At 36.6% G+C, this 18,428-nt stretch overlaps 1 protein-coding gene across 1 annotated transcript in view; it reads left to right on the forward strand.

Moving 5' to 3' along the window:
- Positions 1-1,017: 1,017 nt before the first annotated feature.
- Positions 1,018-18,428, forward strand: part of CRB1 (crumbs cell polarity complex component 1) — a 158,178-nt gene continuing 140,767 nt past the window's right edge. Inside the window, exons 1-3 of the mRNA XM_039252663.1 lie at positions 1,018-1,097; positions 7,040-7,121; positions 15,493-16,201. Coding sequence (XP_039108594.1) covers positions 1,018-1,097; positions 7,040-7,121; positions 15,493-16,201 — 871 coding nt within the window. The remainder of the gene's footprint in view (positions 1,098-7,039; positions 7,122-15,492; positions 16,202-18,428) is intronic.

The following is an 18,428-nucleotide window of genomic DNA, read 5'->3' on the forward strand; positions in this document are numbered from 1 at the left end:
TTTTATTTTTTTCACATAGATGCTTTGAGACCTTTTTGGCACACTAATCTACCACATATTAACTGCATAACCTAGGGAAGTTATTTAACATTCCTGAACCTCAATTTTTATAAAATGCATACAATACCTCCAACCCCATAATTTTTCTATAGGGATTATACATTTATCCTCAGGAACCAATAGATTGGAGGCGTCTGTATAACATCAATAATAAAATTGAAAAATTATTCAAGTTTTTTTCATTCTTATGTTGTTTATACTATTTTGGTACTCTGTGCAATGGGATGAAGATTGAAGGGTTGTTTTCATTTATTTTGCCAATTGTGTATATTTTTTCTTTAACCCTAATTGTGTATAATATACTTACTTAACATTCTAGTAAAAAATCTAATGGAAAATATTCGAACTTTCAGAATTTTTAGAATCAAAATGCCAAGTAGCTACATTATCCTGAATGGTTTAATAACTAATGTTAAAATTATTATATTTATTCCTCATTGAGCACTTAAAAAGTAATGGCTTTATAAAGTGGGAAAAATCTTTTTATTTAGAATGTTTTTAATTCTACTGTGGGATTTTCAATTTGCTAGAGGCAAAAGAACTAGTAAAATTTAAGTCTATTCCGTAAGCAAAAGAGGTCATTGAAAAGCCTGTCATTATTAAAGTATACATGGATTATAACAAGGTCAGAGAGTCTAGGCCTGACTAGCTTTAAATGAATTTAAATCAAGGAACATGATTAGACCCTCATTAACATTTTCGATGATTGATGTTCAGTAAAAGTGACCTTCATGATATGTGTTGTTTAGTTATGTTGTAAGGATGACAAAGGGCAGGGCATCTTCTCCAAGATGTGTGTGGCTGCAGTGTGCATTTGGTCCAGTGCTCTAACCCTAATTAAGGACAGAGTCCAGATCCAGTCTAGACCCTGTACTTAGGTATGTGAGCTAGGTATATGAGGACTCAGAAGATTTGATTCTCATGAGAAAGTGTTGAGAGTAAAAGAAATCTTTAGAGATGCAGCCCCCTGATTTCATCAGTGGTGATGTTGATGATCGGAAGTTTTATGTAAAAGCACCTAGCCAAATATCGGTCATGTACAGTGGATTTAAAATATCTTTGTGGATGCACGGCAAAGGAAACAACCCACAAAACTAATAGGCAACCAACGGAATGGGAAAAGATAGTTGCAAATGACATATCAGATAAAGGGTTGATATCCAGAATCTATAAAGAACTCACCAAACTCCACACCCAAAAAACAAACAACCCAGTAAAGAAATGGGCAGAAGATATGAACAGACACTTCTCCAAAGAGGACATCCAGATGGCCAACAGACACATGAAACGATGCTCAGCATCCCTCCTCATCAGGGAAATACAAATCAAAACGACACTGAGATACCACCTCACGCCAGTCAGAGTGGCTAAAATGAGCACATCAGAGAACTCTAGATGCTGGCGAGGATGTGGAGAAACGGGCACCCTCCTACACTGTTGATGGGAATGTAAACTGGTACAGCCCCTCTGGAAAACAGTGTGGAGGTTCCTCAGGAAATTAACAATAGAACTCCCCTATGGCCCAGCAATAGCACTGCTAAGAATTTACCCAAGGGATACAGAAATGCTGATGCATAGGAGCACATGTACGCCAATGTTCATAGCAGCACTCTCAACAATAGCCAAAACATGGAAAGAGCCTAAATGTCCATCAACGGACGAATGGATCAAGAAGATGTGGTTTATCTATACGATGGAATACTACATGGCAATGAGAAAAAATGAAATCTGGCCATGTGTAGCAACATGGATGGACCTTGAGGGTGTTATGCTGAGTGAAATAAGTCAGGCAGAGAAGGACAGATATCATATGTTTGCACGTATAGGAGGATTAGGAGGAACTTAACTGAGGAGCAAGGGGGAGAAGAAGGGGGCAAATGGTGGGGGAAAGGGAGAGAGGCAAACCATGAGAGACTCTTGAATGCTGACAAAAACTGAGGACTGATGGATGTGGGGGGGGGGATGAGCATGGAGGAGGGCACTTGTGGGGATGAGCACTGGGTGTTATGTGGAAACTAATTTGACAATAAACTATTTGTAAAATAAAATAAAATAAAAGAACGATGTAAGAAAAAAAAATATCTTTGTGGAAAAGTTTCTCACTGATTCCATGGACTCTGTAGAGGAGATAGATAATAGTAGGAGAAGGATGTTGAAATACAGGTGACATCAACGAGATTTGGCCATAGTCTTCTCAACTGGAGCAGGGAAGGCATGTTTCAGCCTTTGCATATGAGTAATTGTGGTAAATATACAGTTGGCAATATTGGATTCCTACCTAGATTATGACACAAGATTCTCAGAGAATGTGCTGATAATAAACTTATACTTCCTGGAACTACAAAAAACAAATGCTGTCTTTACAATATTGGATAGTCTCCCTTCCCTTGGAGTTATTCCTTTATTAGACATGTTTTTACAAAGTACCAACTATGTATGTGGTACTTTGCTAGTCAAGAGGAGGGTCTCAAGCTATATACATTTTGGACTTCTCATTGAAAGGAAATAATATTGACTAAATAATTACTTTATTTCAGGTTTTTACAAGGGAACTTTATGTATTGTATCTTTTTTACCCCTCACTATTAGGCACTTTATGTACATTAACTGATTTAATCTCCACAATAAATCTTAGGGTAGGTATAATTTTTTAAAAATGAAAACTAAGGCACAGAAATGTTAAGTATCTTAAGGAAATCCAGAGTTAGAAAGTGGCAGAGCTTAGATTTAAACCCTGCTCCAAAGTTCATGCTCTTAAGCACCATGCATTTTCTTCTGAATTGAGAAAACGGAGGGTCAGCGACACTGATTCTGCTAGAACCACAGATATGGCAAATAGTGGAACTAAAACTTAAAGCGCTATCTGTGTGACCATAAAATTATACTCCTGAACATTACATAAAATTGGTCTTGTTTGGTGTTGAAGACCACGTAGAAAACAATGATTGCCTAGTTTTTCAGAGGACATAGGAAAGCAAAGAAAAGGAACGGCCTTATAGAGCTCCTATACTTCTTATTTTAACTGTTCCGTGTGGATCCCATCATACAGTACATTAAAGTCAGTGATTTACCCAAAGGTTTGCTTGATTTTATCAAAAGGGGTCAAAGTAAAAACTTCACAGCAAGGCTTAAATGAAAATTCAGGTTTTCTTGCTCACTCATTCATTATTCAATAGATTTCTATTGACTACCTACCATGTGTAAGTCATTTTGGTTACAACCTGAATAAAGATGTACCTCTCCTGCACTCACGTCTCTTGCAATCTGGCCCCATCCCTGGAATGAAATTTTGTTCTCTGCAGAAGCCTGGCTAAAGAAAATTTAACAAGCTACTTTCCTCTTAGAAATGAAAATTCTTAGATCTGGACATTTGTAGTCTATCTCCAGTAGCATTGTTTATACCTCTGTTTTAACAACTCATTATGGATGTGATTAAAACCTGGCACACCCCAAATATTTAAAATACAATATTTAAAATACAGTTTAAAATACAAACTATCATTGAATGTGTTAGGTGGGTCACCAAAATGTCAAGAGCCATCCAATCTGTCAAATTTTTTAATGGAATTAAGGAGACAGTAAACTTTGAATAAAGAATAAATTTTTCTTTGACAGCTTCATTAAGTCCTCTTTATAAAGTCAATGGTGTTTCAATTTATATAAATCAATGGTGGCATTTGAAAGGTAGTTTAATAAAATATAGAAAACTGTATTCTAAAAATACCAAGGATATAAACAAAGAGCCTATATGAAGGCATGGGTTTGTTGTTGTTTTAATAAAAGCAAATCCAAAGTGAAGATAAAATACAATTAAAAACAACTAACAAACAAATGTTTATTTATTAATTCATCTATAGGAAAAGATATTTTATATGGAACAATATTAGAAACCACTCAGTAGATGCTGCTGGAAATATCAAATTTTGTGTTTGCAATTTCTCTTTTCCTCTCCCATTTTTAAATGAAATTAGGTTAAACGTATATTAAAAATAGAATTAAAATAGGGGCACCTGGTTGGCTCAGTTGGTTAGGCATCCAACTCTTGGTTTCAGCTCAGGTCCTGGCCTGTGGTTTGAAAGTTCAAGTCCCATGTCTGGCTCTGCGCTGACAATGCAGACGCTGTTTGGGATTCTCTCTCTCCATCTTCTGCCCCTCTCCTGCTCTCTCTCTCTTGCTCTCTTTCTCTCTCTCTCTCTCCCTCAAAATAAATAAATAAACATAAAAAAATAGAATTAAAATAGGAAAAAAACCTATGTCTTTGCCTGTTTGAAACATCACTCCATATCACAGCTACCATATCTTTTTCCCCATCCCAGGCATCTGCTTCCCCATATCCCTGCCCATCTCTCAGTAGTTTGAGGGGAAAATACAGTAAAATATATGTCCCAGAGCAATGAGAGCAAGAAGCTTTTTTTTGTACTATTGGAAGTACATTGGGGAGGGTTTGATCTGACTCATATGAGGCATTTTAAAAATTGCCATTTTAGGGCAGAAGACATGAACAGACACTTCTCCAAAGAGGACATCCAGATGGCCAACAGACACATGAAACGATGCTCAGCATCCCTCCTCATCAGGGAAATACAAATCAAAACAACACTGAGATACCACCTCAAGCCAGTCAGAGTGGCTAAAATGAGCACATCAGAGAACTCTAGATGCTGGCGAGGATGTGGAGAAACGGGCACCCTCCTACACTGTTGGTGGGAATGTAAACTGGTCCAGCCCCTCTGGAAAACAGTGTGGAGGTTCCTCAGGAAACTAACAGTAGAACTCCCCTATGACCCAGCAATAGCACTGCTAGGAATTTACCCAAGGGATACAGAAATGCTGATGCATAGGAGCACATGTACGCCAATGTTCATAGCAGCACTCTCCACAATAGCTAAAACATGGAAAGAGCCTAAGTGTCCATCAACATGGATCAAGAAGATATGGTTTATCTACAAGAAGAACATGGATCTTGAATGGATCAAGAAGATGTGGTTTATCTATACCATGGAATACTACATGGCAATGAGAAAAAATGAAATCTGGCCATGTGTAGCAACATGGATGGACCTTGAGGGTGTTATGCTGAGCGAAATAAGTCAGGCAGAGAAGGACAAATATCATATGTTTGCACGTATAGGAGGATTAGGAGGAACTTGACGGAGGAACAAGGGGGAGAAGAAGGGAGGAAATGGTGGGGGAAAAGGAGAGAGGCAAACCATGAGAGACTCTTGAATGCTGACAAAAACTGAGGACTGATGGATGTGGGAGGGAGGGGGGATGGGCATGGAGGAGGGCACTTTGGGGATGAGCACTGAGTGTTATGTGGAAAATAATTTGACAATAAACTATTTGTAAAAAAAAAATTGCCATTTTAATTCGATTTGAGCATTAACAATAGCTCCTTCTCTTCTGCTGACAGAAGATAGATTTGACTTTAGAGTTGGTATCAATAAACATGAGAACTAAGAGACAGAGGTGGTTAGAGAGCTATATGGGGAGAATTAGGTTAGTAAATCCTAAGAAAAGACTAAGTATGATTGTGATAAGAAAGTATTTAAATTTTAAAAAATGGGAAAGAAGTGTCAATCGTTACTCATGCATGCCTCTGTGTGTGTGTGTGTTTGTGTACATATCCATATGCAAAGTTTATACAGCAGGTTAATCTTTAAGGTAAGGATTGTGGCTTTGACAATTAATCCCCAAGAATATCCATTGAGCATTTGTCGTGCATAACCAGGCACTGAGGAGAGCAGATCTTCTGAACAGTGAACGCCTTGTGCAATTCTCGCTTTGTGAGATATTTCTCCGAGCGAAAATTTTAAGTGGCACTCAAAATATATAGGGAGATGTTAAATATCTTCTTGTGAAAACCAAACCCTGGGGAAAAGATCTTTTCTAAGTCTAATTGATGTTTATCTTTGTTTGATTCTAAGCAAGTCTGCGTACTTTATGGGAAAAATGTCTCTGGCATGTTGGATTAGTTCATTGACAAGCTCTCCCTACAAGGATATGCTTGGGTTTGTTTGTTTTCCAAAATAAAATTCCTGCAGTGAAAATGTGTTTGTGGTTTATACTGTCCTTTTTTTTTGTTGCTTAGTTGTTATTGTTATTGCTATATTTTGTACTAACCTCGTGAATTTTCTATTACGAATGCAAAACTGTCTCTAAACATTGTATAACAATAAGAGGTAACATTTAGTGAGCACTTATGATATGTCCATCAACCACTTAAGTCTAGTGACTTAATCTTCATGAAAATGAAGACGTTAAGAAGTCGATCTTACTCTTCTTTTTTTGCAGCTGAGGAAATAGGCTGTGAGCTAGACTTGGTGTAGGTGTGTTGTACTTTATGTACTTTGTTCCTCACCACTGCACTGACGTCTTTGTGACAAATCTCCTATGGTTGGCTCATACAAAAGTTGCCAAAAATATTGATAATAAAAAAAAACACTTGACAAAAACTTTAGATCTTGATGATTTTTAATTCAGAGAAATACCTGCATATTTCATAGATAAGTACATTAAGATAATCAAAAACAAAGGAACAAATACTATTTATAATAATCTGTGGTAAACTAAAATGCTCTTCCCTAAAATCAGCTTGTAGTATTTCTTTGTTCTGAATAAATACATTCTTCCCTTTAACTAAGCTAAATTACCAAAATGGCTGTTTTCCAAATACATTGAATTATTAGAAAACACATACACACACACACACACACACACACACACACACACACATAATACATTTAATGCTTGGGCATTCATCTCCTTTGAAACTGGTCAAATTAGTTTTTACTTCTCTGAAATATATTTATATGTATATAAATACATAAATTAAGATATAATAAGAGTACATATATATGTATATACACATATATATGTATATACACATATATATGTATAGATATGTACAGCATCAAAATAGCAAATAAAATAGAGAATTATGGTAACCATATAAATTTTTAAATTTTCTCCTGAACAGAGGTTTTCAAATTGTTATTCTCAGCCCCTGGGGCTCCTTAGAGATATCTCCAGAAAGGGCAGGAGGCTACGTGGTCACACACGTAGGTCTCCTTCAACCTGAGCTGGTCCACATTACGATTGTATGTATTGGGATCACTCACGATATTTTCACTGAAGGAGTACTGTTGTACTTACAGGAAGAAAAACAGTCTAAACCCACAATTCTAGAACTTCTTATAATATCCAGTAGATGGCAAACTTTACTGCAAGGAAGCAACTTGGCAGACTATCTAAACTGGTCTGAAAATACCAACTGCACTTCACATTCAGTAGTTTCTTGCTCTGGATCTAAATCTCCTATGAAAGCGGGAAACAAAATTCTCAATGGCCATTTCCCTGGGAATTAAACTTCCTCCAATTATAGTTTAAGGTACTCTTATAAGGTTTTATGTGCACATTTATTTAAGTTTTGTTCTAAAGGTACTATTACAATGAAAATTATTTCATTGTTGACTGCACAATATACTAGGTACAATATAGTAATATATATAGATGATAGATTTTTCTTTTCTGCTAGGTGTGCAAAAATGGAATAACCCTTACTTTGTGACATCATTGGACTGTGCGTAGTTTATTTTTATTTCTTTAAATGGCTATTTAGTTATTTTTAATAAGGCAGTAAATTGCGGTTCCTTTGTAAGTTTGAAAATATAATTTTCTTTTTGAGACGGAGTCGTCTTTGCTTGTTTACTACAGTCAGCTCAAGTGTCAGTTAATAACACCCGGGTCATGGGCTGCATTTCCAAGGCCCATTAGCATCTTGCCTATGGACACACCATAAACGCAGGAAGCAAGTGTGCAAATGGTGCCAATGTCCCCATTCATCCTGGGAAGGACCCAGGAAAAGCATGTACTTGATCGATGATCTCGTCCAGAACCAGTTACTGAAAATATAATTCAAAGTGTATGTGTGAACAAAGTGATAGAGGGCAGTGTGCATGACCAAATTACAAATACCCATTTTTGCTTTTAAAAATATCTTTATCACATTTATTCAGTAATACTTTAAAAGTCTCTAAGGGTTATAAGAGAAACACTAGTCCAATTTTTACCATCCGCATTCCTGCTTCTTCTTATTCCTAATGTGTGCTCTTCAGAAGCAAATACTTAAAACAACTCTTTCAGTTATTTCTTACACTTTTTATTTGTATACTTGTAAATAATATGCTGCGATTTTCCCTTGTTTTTGATACTGGCATAATCTATTGGAATCCTACTATAATAAAAGTAGATTTTCCTGCAGTTCTCAACCACACACACACACACACACACACACACACACACACACAGCAGCAGCAGCAGCTCCACTGCTTTAGTTAAATCATATATTATCATTATTGTTATTACAAAGAACTCTGCAATTACATAGAATATTATGATTTCACTTCCCATCCTGTGCAACCTTTTCCCTAGAATTAATACTAGCAAGAGTTTTAAAAAAATGTGCTCTGTTTAGTTTTCCGTTACTTCTCTATATGGTACTCTGCCTTTTTCTTCTTTGAGCTCTGCTTTCTCTTTCTGCCTTCAGCACTGGTTAATCTCTATGCTGGTAGCATATCTGTAGTACAGCAGACAATTTTTAGTAAAATGTTCTGCTTCTTTATTAGAACCCCTATATACTAGATTCCATGTCTCTCTCTTTCCTGGTTTATATTCCCACTTTCAAGAACCTATCTTCTAGAATCTTCCTGAAAAGTGAGCATGAAAGGTGAAAATTTGAATTTTGGAATCTCGGTAAATATTTTTTTTCTCCCTTAAAATTTGATTGACAGTGTAGCTGGGCATAGAATTCTAATTTAGAAATTATTTTCTTTCAGGATTTTTAAAGCATGTTTCTAATGTGCCCTGGCTTCCAATGTTTCTGCTGATAAATCAAATGTTAGTCTGATTTCTGATTCTTTGTAAAAGAGTCATTCTCTGCTCCTCCTCAGGGAAATGATATGCTTTGCTGTGGATTTTTTTAAAAATTATTTTTCTAGGGCACTTAGTATAAACTTTAAATCTATAAACTTGTTTTTAATTATGGCAATAATTTCTATATTTCTGTCATAATTTTAAATTCCTTCTCCCTCCTTTCCTTGCTTCCTTCCCCTCTCACTCCATTCCTTTGTTCTCTTATTAAAAACATTTTTAAATGTCTATTTTTGAGGGAAAGAGATGAAGCATGAGAGGGGGAGGGCAGAGAAAGAGGGAAACAGAATGTGAAGCAGGCTTCAGGCTCTGAGCTGTCAGCACAGAGCCCAACACGGGGCTCGAACCCACGAACCATGAGATCATATCCTGTGCCGAAGTCAGATGCTCCACTTACTTGAGACACCCAGGTGTCCCTGTTTTCTTAATTTGAAGCTCCTCCTTGACTGACCCTCTGGCTCCCTATTGCTTCTACCTTCCATTTCCAATTTCTTAGTTTTTTTTTCTAGCGTCTGGTAGACTTTCTTCAATATTACCTTTCAATAACTCAACTGGATTTTTCATTTCTACTACTATATTTTTTATTGTAAAGACCTCTTTTGTTCTCTAGATGCTTATTTTAATAGCTGCCTATACTTATTTCATTGCTGCAATATCCTCCCTTAACTCTTTGAATATATTAAATTCAAATTTTCATAAATAAATTGTCTTTGTCTCATCCAAGTTACTTAAAAAATGTTTTTTCGTGTGTGTGTTTTGGTATTAGTGTTTTATCTTAAAGTTTTTTTTCTCCATCTGGTAATCTCATACAATCTGCTTATATTTAATAAAGAGGTACTATTGTTTCTTAAGCTGATTAATGGATACAAGGATGTTTCTTTATCATTATTATTTTAAGTATAATTGTAATATCATTTAAAATATAATTAAAGGATAGTAATGCCCTATATGCAGATATACACTTCACATATACTCATATATGCATTTGTTTAAAAAGAGCTATTGGAAAGTACTTTTATTTCATGCTACAGGGCTTTCTAGCTTATTAGAATTTATTCTAGAGTGATTGGGCTGAGTCATTTCAATGGGGACACTCGATATCAATATCTATAAGTATCTTCTCTTGGGCTGGTCAGGAGAAATAATTATTTCCTGCTTAGGGAGTAAATCTGGCTGCTGGCATTTTTAGAACTGAATTGGAAATGAGGCTGGGGAGTGTCTCACAATTCTGCATGTAGATATTCACTTCCCTCCTTGTTATCAGACCAGACCCAGCCATTCCCACATCACCAGCACTTGTGCCTTTGCCTTTGAATTGCCTTAATGGGGGAAGGGCAGTCAGGTAGTTTCATGGGGTGAAAGACCGGGATGTGGGAATCTAACTGTACTTTTGGTAAGTTTTCCAAACAACCTTCCCATTTTCAGCCCCATTTGAGTACCTGGAACCCCTAATTACTGAAACTTCCTGGGGTTCTACAGCATAAATCGGCTTGCTTTTGGCATTCTTTCACCTCGGATTTATTTGCTCTTTCTGGTATACTAAGTCTATTACAACTCATCCATCTGCAGTCTCGCTTCCACTTATGTATGAGTGTAAGTATATGTGTATTTGTTGCTGTCCCCTAAACCTTTCTTCTGGATTTTGTAAACATGACGATTTCATTCCTTTTTTTTAATTTTCCTAGGACTGTTTCTATATCTGATTTATTGAGGTATAATTTACATACAACAAAATTGACCCAATTTCAGCAGCAAACATGTATGGTCAATAGCTATTAATACATCATGATATACAATGTTTCCATAAAAACTCTTTACAGTTAGTTCCTTTCACTCACCTCCATTCCCTGGTACCACTGAGCTGCTTTCCATCATTATAACTTTGCCTTCTCTAAAATATCATAAAATTGAATCATCCAGTAGAGAGCCTTTGTGTCTGGTTTCTCTTACTTAGTGTAATGCTTTGGAGATTCCTCCATGTTGTTCACTGGCTGGGTAATTTGCCCATTTTATGCCTGAGTAGTAGTCCAATGTGTGATATATTAAAAGTTACTTACCAGCTGATGAATATTTGGATTTTTTTCCAGTGTTGGTCATTATGAGTAAAGCTGCTATGATTTTGCAAGCAAGTTTTTGTGTGGATATTATATTTTCACTTTCTTGAGGAAATATATAGGTGTGGAATTCCTAAATAAGTGTATGTTTAAATTAATAAGACACTTATGGGGCGCCTGGGTGGCTCAGTCAGTTAAGCGTCCAACTTTGGCTCAGGTCATGATCTCACAGTTTGTGGGTTTGAGCCACACGTCGGGCTCTGTGCTGACAGCTAGCTCAGAGCCTGGAGCCTGTTTCAGATTCTGTGTGTGTCTCTCTCTCTGACCCTCCCCTGTTCATGCTGTCTCTCTCTCTCCCTCTCTCTCAATCTCTCAAAAATAAATAAAACGTTATTAAAAATTAAAAAAATAAGTTAATAAGACACTTTGAAACTGTTTTCCAAAGTGGCTACACCATTTTGTATTTGCACCAGCCACATATGAGATGTATGACTGACAGAGCAGTACAACAACAGTAAAAGTAGTCTATTAAGGTATGATGCATTACTAAAGATAAAAAGGGTATTTTATGAATATATGAAGGTCAAACCAGCAGGACAGTGTAACCATGTTAAATTTCTATGACCATAAGAACATAGCTTCATTATATAGAAGTGAAAACTGTCAGAACTAACAGAAGCAATAGAAAAACTCCTATTCACTGTCAGAGATTTCAATGCATCAATCTCAATGAAGAGAAAAAGTAGAAAAAAAACCCCAATGTTTTAGAAGTTCTGAATAATAACAGTTAACAATTTGATATAATTGACTTTTACATATTTTCCATAGTTCAAAGAAGAAATCCCAGTTAAAATTGGAAAATATTTTTATTTGAATAACATTAAAAAGAAATTCCACGAAATGCAGTAAAGTGGTGTTTACACAAGTTTTTAGTCTTAAATTAAAAAACTGGAAAGAATACCTGAAAAAGTAAATAGCAAGTTAAACTGCTTAATTCTTAGTAGAATTAAGAAAATAAAAATGTAAAAGCAGAAATCTAGGGCAGAAAACAAAGATCTTATAGAAAAACTATATAAAGTCAAAGGCCAATATTTGAAAACACTAGTACAACTGGTGACACACAGGCAAGAATGAGAGAGAGAGAGAGACAAAGAAAGAGAGAGAGGACATGAATAAGACTTCCAATTTTTCACATCTTGTGAACACCTAGTATTACCAATTTTTGTTATTTGGCTTTCTAGTGGGTAAGTAGTGATTTCTGTCTCCCTAATGGCAAATGATGCTGAGCATCCTTCAATGTACTTGTTTGCTTTCCCTTTATTTTATGTCTTTCATGGAATTTTGGAAAGGAACAGAATTAAACACTTATGTGAATATCATCATGTTTACATCAGAAACTCTACCCAATAAGTATTCTAACTTCCAAAATAATGCAGTAAAAAGAAATGGACATTGGAATCAGACAACCAGGATTCAAATCCTACCTTTCTCTCTCTCTTTTTTTGTTTAAATGTTTATATATTTTTGAAAGAGAGACAGAGCACAAATGGGGGAGGGGCAAAGAGAGAGGGAGACACAGAATCTGAAATGGGCTCCAGGATCTGAGCTGTCAGCACAGAGCCCTATACGGCGCTCTATTAATGAACCATGAGATCATGACCTGAGTTGAAGTCGGACACTTAATGGACTGAGCCACTAAGGCGCCCCAAATCCTACCTGTCTTTGACACCATGAAAATGACTTAGTCCTTACAAAACTTAGCTTTCCACCTGTAAAATGCTTTACACAAATATTGTTAGAAAACTATTTTAAAAGTTGCTCTGGAAAGACCTTGGGTATAAATGCTAATTTCCTTTGCTCTCTGTCTTCCCTCACTAATTGTTTATTTCATGGCTTCAATGATAATGATTATTAAAGGAAGGACACAACCATCACATCACCATCACCACTAACAAAACAAACAACACAAAAATAAATGGAAAATTCATCAATTCATCAATGCCTTTGATGGTGCAGTTAAGAGGACAGATGAGTATTTGAGTTTACTCAGTTTGGACACAAGAACTTTAAATGCTGCCAAAAGTTTGAACTTATTAAATAATTCTTCATATCCTTCCCCATTTTCTCCCCTACACTCTCTCACAATTTTCTTAGTGTTGACAGAGGATGCCAATACTCTTCATGTGTTAGTTCTTTCTTCTGAAAATAATACCCTTCTTTCCCTTGCATTAATTTTTAAAAAGATATCTCAAGTCCCTTTTCTTCAGTGAGATTTTTCCTGGTATGCCTTCTCTGGCATCTGTGATTTCACAGCATCCTTTAAGTTTCGGTTGTGACATGATCCCCCTTCCTTCCAATATGTGATGGGTAATATTGCAGACCCAGGAAATGCAGAAAAGGGTTCCTCTTTTCCTCCAAAGAGCTAAGATTCTACTGAAGAAAACAGAAAACAAATATATACAGAAAGAAATAACAGCATATATAATATAGCAAATAAAACAAAAAAAATTAGAAAAGGAGTTCAGGGAAAGTTCTCAGGAAGTGACACTGTAGCTAAGACATCACATTTGAAGATGTGCCAGGAAAGTCAGCATTTGAAAAACAAAACAAAACAAAACAAAACAAAATACTAAAACTGAAGTAAAAGGATGACTAGTTGAGTTTTCTCACAGGGAGTAGAAAACATTGGCTCTCTGGTCAACCCTCCTGATAACATATAAGCATAAGTTAATTTCTTTGGATTGTTTTTTACATGGTTTATTTATTTTTGAGAGAGAGGGAGACAGAGACAGAGAAAAGACAGAGTATGAGTAGGGGAGGGCAGAGAGACTGGGAGACCTAGAATCCAAAGTAGGCTCCAGGCTCTGTGCTGTCCAGCACAGCATCCAACATGGGGTTCAAACTCACAAGCCGTGAGATCATGACCTCAGCCAAAGTCAGACGCTCAACTGACTGAGCCACCCAGATGCCCTTATAAGCATATGTCAACATTCTATGTGTAGGCCCTGGAGGAAAATTGTTGCCTGCCAGAAAGGGTCCATAGAAGATAATTATGAAAATACTCTTACTCTTATACAGTATGACACACCAGTCCATTTTCTTTTCAGTGTCGTCTCATCACCCTGTTAGTGGGCACACCAAGTTACAAGAACCACCTCTTCTTTTGCGGGAAGAGAGGGAAAAGATTTATCATTACATATTTCACAAAGTTTACACACTATTTTTTCCCAACAACAGTTGACTTATTTCTCATATCCTAAGAGCAAACTCCTCATTTTGTAACTTATATTTTTATTACAAGCCTGTACTGTTGCCCCACTCTTATATTTGTGAACAATATTGTAAGAAAGGAAGTAAAAATAAGAGAATCGTATAGTAGATGAATCCATATGCAAGACAGTGTTTTGTGGGAAAATACAATTGAGTTGAGAGATCATAAGCCTTCTCAGTATACATGATCGAGAAAATAACTATGCTGTGATCATATCTAAGTATATTTAGGGACAACCTTTATATATACACATATCGAATGATTTTGTCAACAATTAAAGAATTGGTTATTATTCCAATTAGAATTTCAAAAAAAAAGTATCCCCAGAACAGAGATGCATAGAAAAATAAAAGTCCATAGAAAAATAAAAGTCCATAAACTTGACTACATCTATTTCCTTGCAGAGGGATTTAATCTGTCATCTGTACGCTGTACTTAGTAACACAGTGTTGCTGTAAGGATTAGAAATAATATACGTGAAATACCTGGCAAGCTTAGTACAAAGAGTAGACCTTCAATAAATAGTTGGTACTCTATTCTGTTTTAATATTTTCACCTTCCCATGCTTTTCTTTAAAAAATTTTTTTTTATGTTTTATTTATTTCTGAGAGGGGAGGGGGGTAGAGAGAGAGAGAATGAGCAGGAGAGGATCAGAGAGAGAGGGAGATACAGAATCTGAAACAGGCTCCAGGCTCTGAGCTGTCAGCACAGAGCCCAACGTGGGGCTTGAACTCACGAACCGTGAGAACATGACCTGAGCTGAAGTCGGACGTTTAACCAACTGAGCCACCCAGGCGCCCCTATGCTTTTCTTTTTTGAACGTAAATGGTAATTGTGATAAAGCAGCCATAAACTGAGTTACTCACTTAAATATTAGTTTTAGTTAGACAATATATTCAGAGGCAATTTTCTATGTCATTTCTCACTATGCTCCAAGATCCTCCATGGGAGAATGTGAATTTCAAAAATGTGTGTGTATAGGACAACTTAACAGTTGCTTCAATGCATTCTGTTGTTCAACGGCCCTTGGCCCTGAGAAAGGGAAGTGGAGGAGAAGCAAAGAATGTCAAACCAGCTATTTTTTTTTCCCATTAGCAAATATATGAAATGATCTGACAAATCATCATTAATGAAAGAGCCCATCATTAGACATCATTTGATAAAACTCATCATTAGAATGCAGCCAACTGTATTCCATTAGCGAGTTTGTTTGAGACGCACAGGAGCGGAAAGAAGATCTTTAGTTTTATCCTCAGCCATTTATTTGTAAACTTCATCTTGATATTTTTTTATTTCCTTGTAGATTCCTTTGGTAATAAAAATGACACCAGGTGCCTCCCAGATTCTTGCCAAAACAATTCTACATGCGATGATACTTCAAAAGACAACAGTTGCCACTGTTTGGACGCAGCGATTGATTTGGATGAAGACTGTGACAACCTGAAAGACGCGTGCTTCTCCAGTCCCTGTCCAGGAAACGCCACGTGTGTCAATGTCCCAGGTGAAAGGAGCTTTTTCTGCAAATGTCCTCCTGGTTTTAGTGGGGCAACCTGTCAAACGGCCACTGTTTTCTGTGGCACAAGCTCCTGCCAACACGGAGGTATTTGCCATCAGGACCCTGTTCACCCCGTCTGCATCTGCCCCGATGGATATGCTGGAAGATTCTGCGAGAAGCGTCATGACCAGTGTGCTTCCAGCCCTTGCCACAATGGGGCCGTGTGCCAGGATGGAATCAATGGCTATTCCTGCTTCTGTGTCCCAGGATATCAGGGCAGGCACTGTGAGCTGGAAGTGGATGAATGTGTCTCAGATCCCTGCAAGAATGAAGCCACATGCCTCAACGAGATAGGAAGATACTCCTGTATTTGCCCTGGCGATTATTCTGGTAAGTGTTGTCACATTTGAATACCACAGAATGTCATCAGCTTTCCCTTTCTTTAATATGACAGAAGCAGAGTGACTTTTGATGTCTCATCCAATTGTTTATGAATATGGTCTTGGCAAGAATTAGAAAGCTTCCTAGACTACTGAAAGTCCACTGGGCTCAAACATTTGCCAAATGTCACTGTTGTTGTTTTAAATACGACCCCTACATTATTTAAATCTTAGGTTCAGTATAGAATTAGTGGGCTCTAGGAGACATAGCTTTTCCAGGTCAATCTTCAAGAGAAGATTCTTTTTTGTCCTAGCTAAAGTGTGCCTATCAGCTAATGCCCAAAGCCTGACATTGCAGCCAACTGGGAAAGCAGGCCATGGAATGGATACATGTTAGTGGGTTCTACAGTGTGATCAACAGATGAATGATCCCAAGGCTTGGTAGAATATGGTAAATGAGTTAAACCACAATTTTATTAATAATTAAGTCACTTCTTGTTTAAGTTCTGGGAAATAGTAAATAAAAATTATCTCATATTTATTCACAAAGTTTCTGGTGACCTGGCATTTCAATACAGAGTAACAAGTTGACCGTTCATTCACTAAAAGGTTACATGCTATTTATTATCTTCTGTGCTCCCTATTCTTCTGAATCAGTTACCCATGTAGGTCATTTCTTTATGGTGACCGTTTTTCTTGCATTGTTTCACTCTTTGGATTCTCTACAGTAATCCATGCTTTCTCACATTCATTCATTCTGACTTCTGAGTGCCACTTTCCTGTGCTTCCTGACTCACCTCTTTGTGACATTTTTCACATTTTAATGCTGCATTTCCCTTATCATTTGCCACTTTTGTAACCTCTCGTGGTATTTGGCTTTCAGCTTACCTTCTCTCAACCCTCTCACACTTACTTCTTTTGCTTGTCATTCTCTTTTCAAGTATGTTAAGCAATATAATTATCTGGAAAGTATTTCTCTTCAAAACATATACCAGTGTATCATGTTGCTAATATTACACATTCTGGAAATCGCTTCTTTAAAAAAAAATAGCCATTTCTCTAGTTGCTCTCACATGAAATTTGCTCCTTTTCCCTCAATCCTCACCTAAAACCAATCTTCAAAATCTTTTTGGACATCCAAAATGTCTTCCAAATTGAGCTAATCCACTATGTTGCCAGTGCCTTGGCTCATATCCTCATCATCTTGTGTATACTTAGTACACAACCTCCTACAACCTATTTCCAGCCTCTGCCTTTCCCAGGTTGTTCAGAACAGTGCCTCTGAAATAATCCTAAAGATCTGACTGTGCTATTCCCTTCTGAAGAAACTTGAGAGCTTCCCACCACACCGAGAATAATTTTAACATCTCATTAAAATCCCTCCACAATTTGTCCCTTACATAGTAATCCTATCTCCACATCCCCTTGCACAAAAGCATTCCATTTTCTGAATTGTCTTCATTTTTTACTCAAATGGTTTCCCTCCTTCTGGGATGTCCTTTCTCAATTCAATGTCTATTCTGAGAAGTTCTGAACTTTCAGTACTTCATTCAACTCTCGCCTAACTCAAGAAGCATTTCTGATTTGCCATCTGCTGAAATAATACTTTTAACTGCTATAGTAATTATTTATTACTTCAATAGTGGTTTGAGCCTCTATTAATGAACTTCATCCTGTTCCTCAGAGATCTGTGTTTTTGTCTCCTCCCACTGAAGTTTTACTTCCTAGACATAAGTCATGTCTTATATGTATTCTTTAATTCATCAATATTTTTTCAGTGTTTATTATATGTCAGTCATTGTATTAAGAGAAGGCACTATTCCCAAAGTGCCCAGAATAGCCAATAATGGCCACTTAATAAACTGTTACTGAATTGTTTTAATTTTCTAGATTCTTCCATATATTTCTGGACACCTTTTCTGGTAATGAAACTGAGGTAAATAGATATTAGAATTTACCTTCTCTATGCTAGCTTTATGTTGGTAGAATGCTGTGTTAAGCAGAAAATTATTTTATTGATTGCCTTTAATTACTAGTATTAAGCTAAAAGTTATGAGGAACAGTAAAGGGGCTTATAAAAGAGTACTTATACATGAAAACCTCTTTATCTATATGCCAAATCATCATGTCTATTTTTTAAAACTAAGTTGAGTTACAGCACTAAATTACAATTTTTAAAAGTTTTGAGTAAAAAAAAAGAAATGAACTCTTGTGGGGCCGGTGTGGGATTGCTTTGG

Source organism: Hyaena hyaena, unplaced genomic scaffold, assembly GCF_003009895.1.
Source record: "Hyaena hyaena isolate Hyena2069 unplaced genomic scaffold, ASM300989v1 scaffold_429, whole genome shotgun sequence".
Taxonomy (NCBI): domain Eukaryota; kingdom Metazoa; phylum Chordata; class Mammalia; order Carnivora; family Hyaenidae; genus Hyaena; species Hyaena hyaena.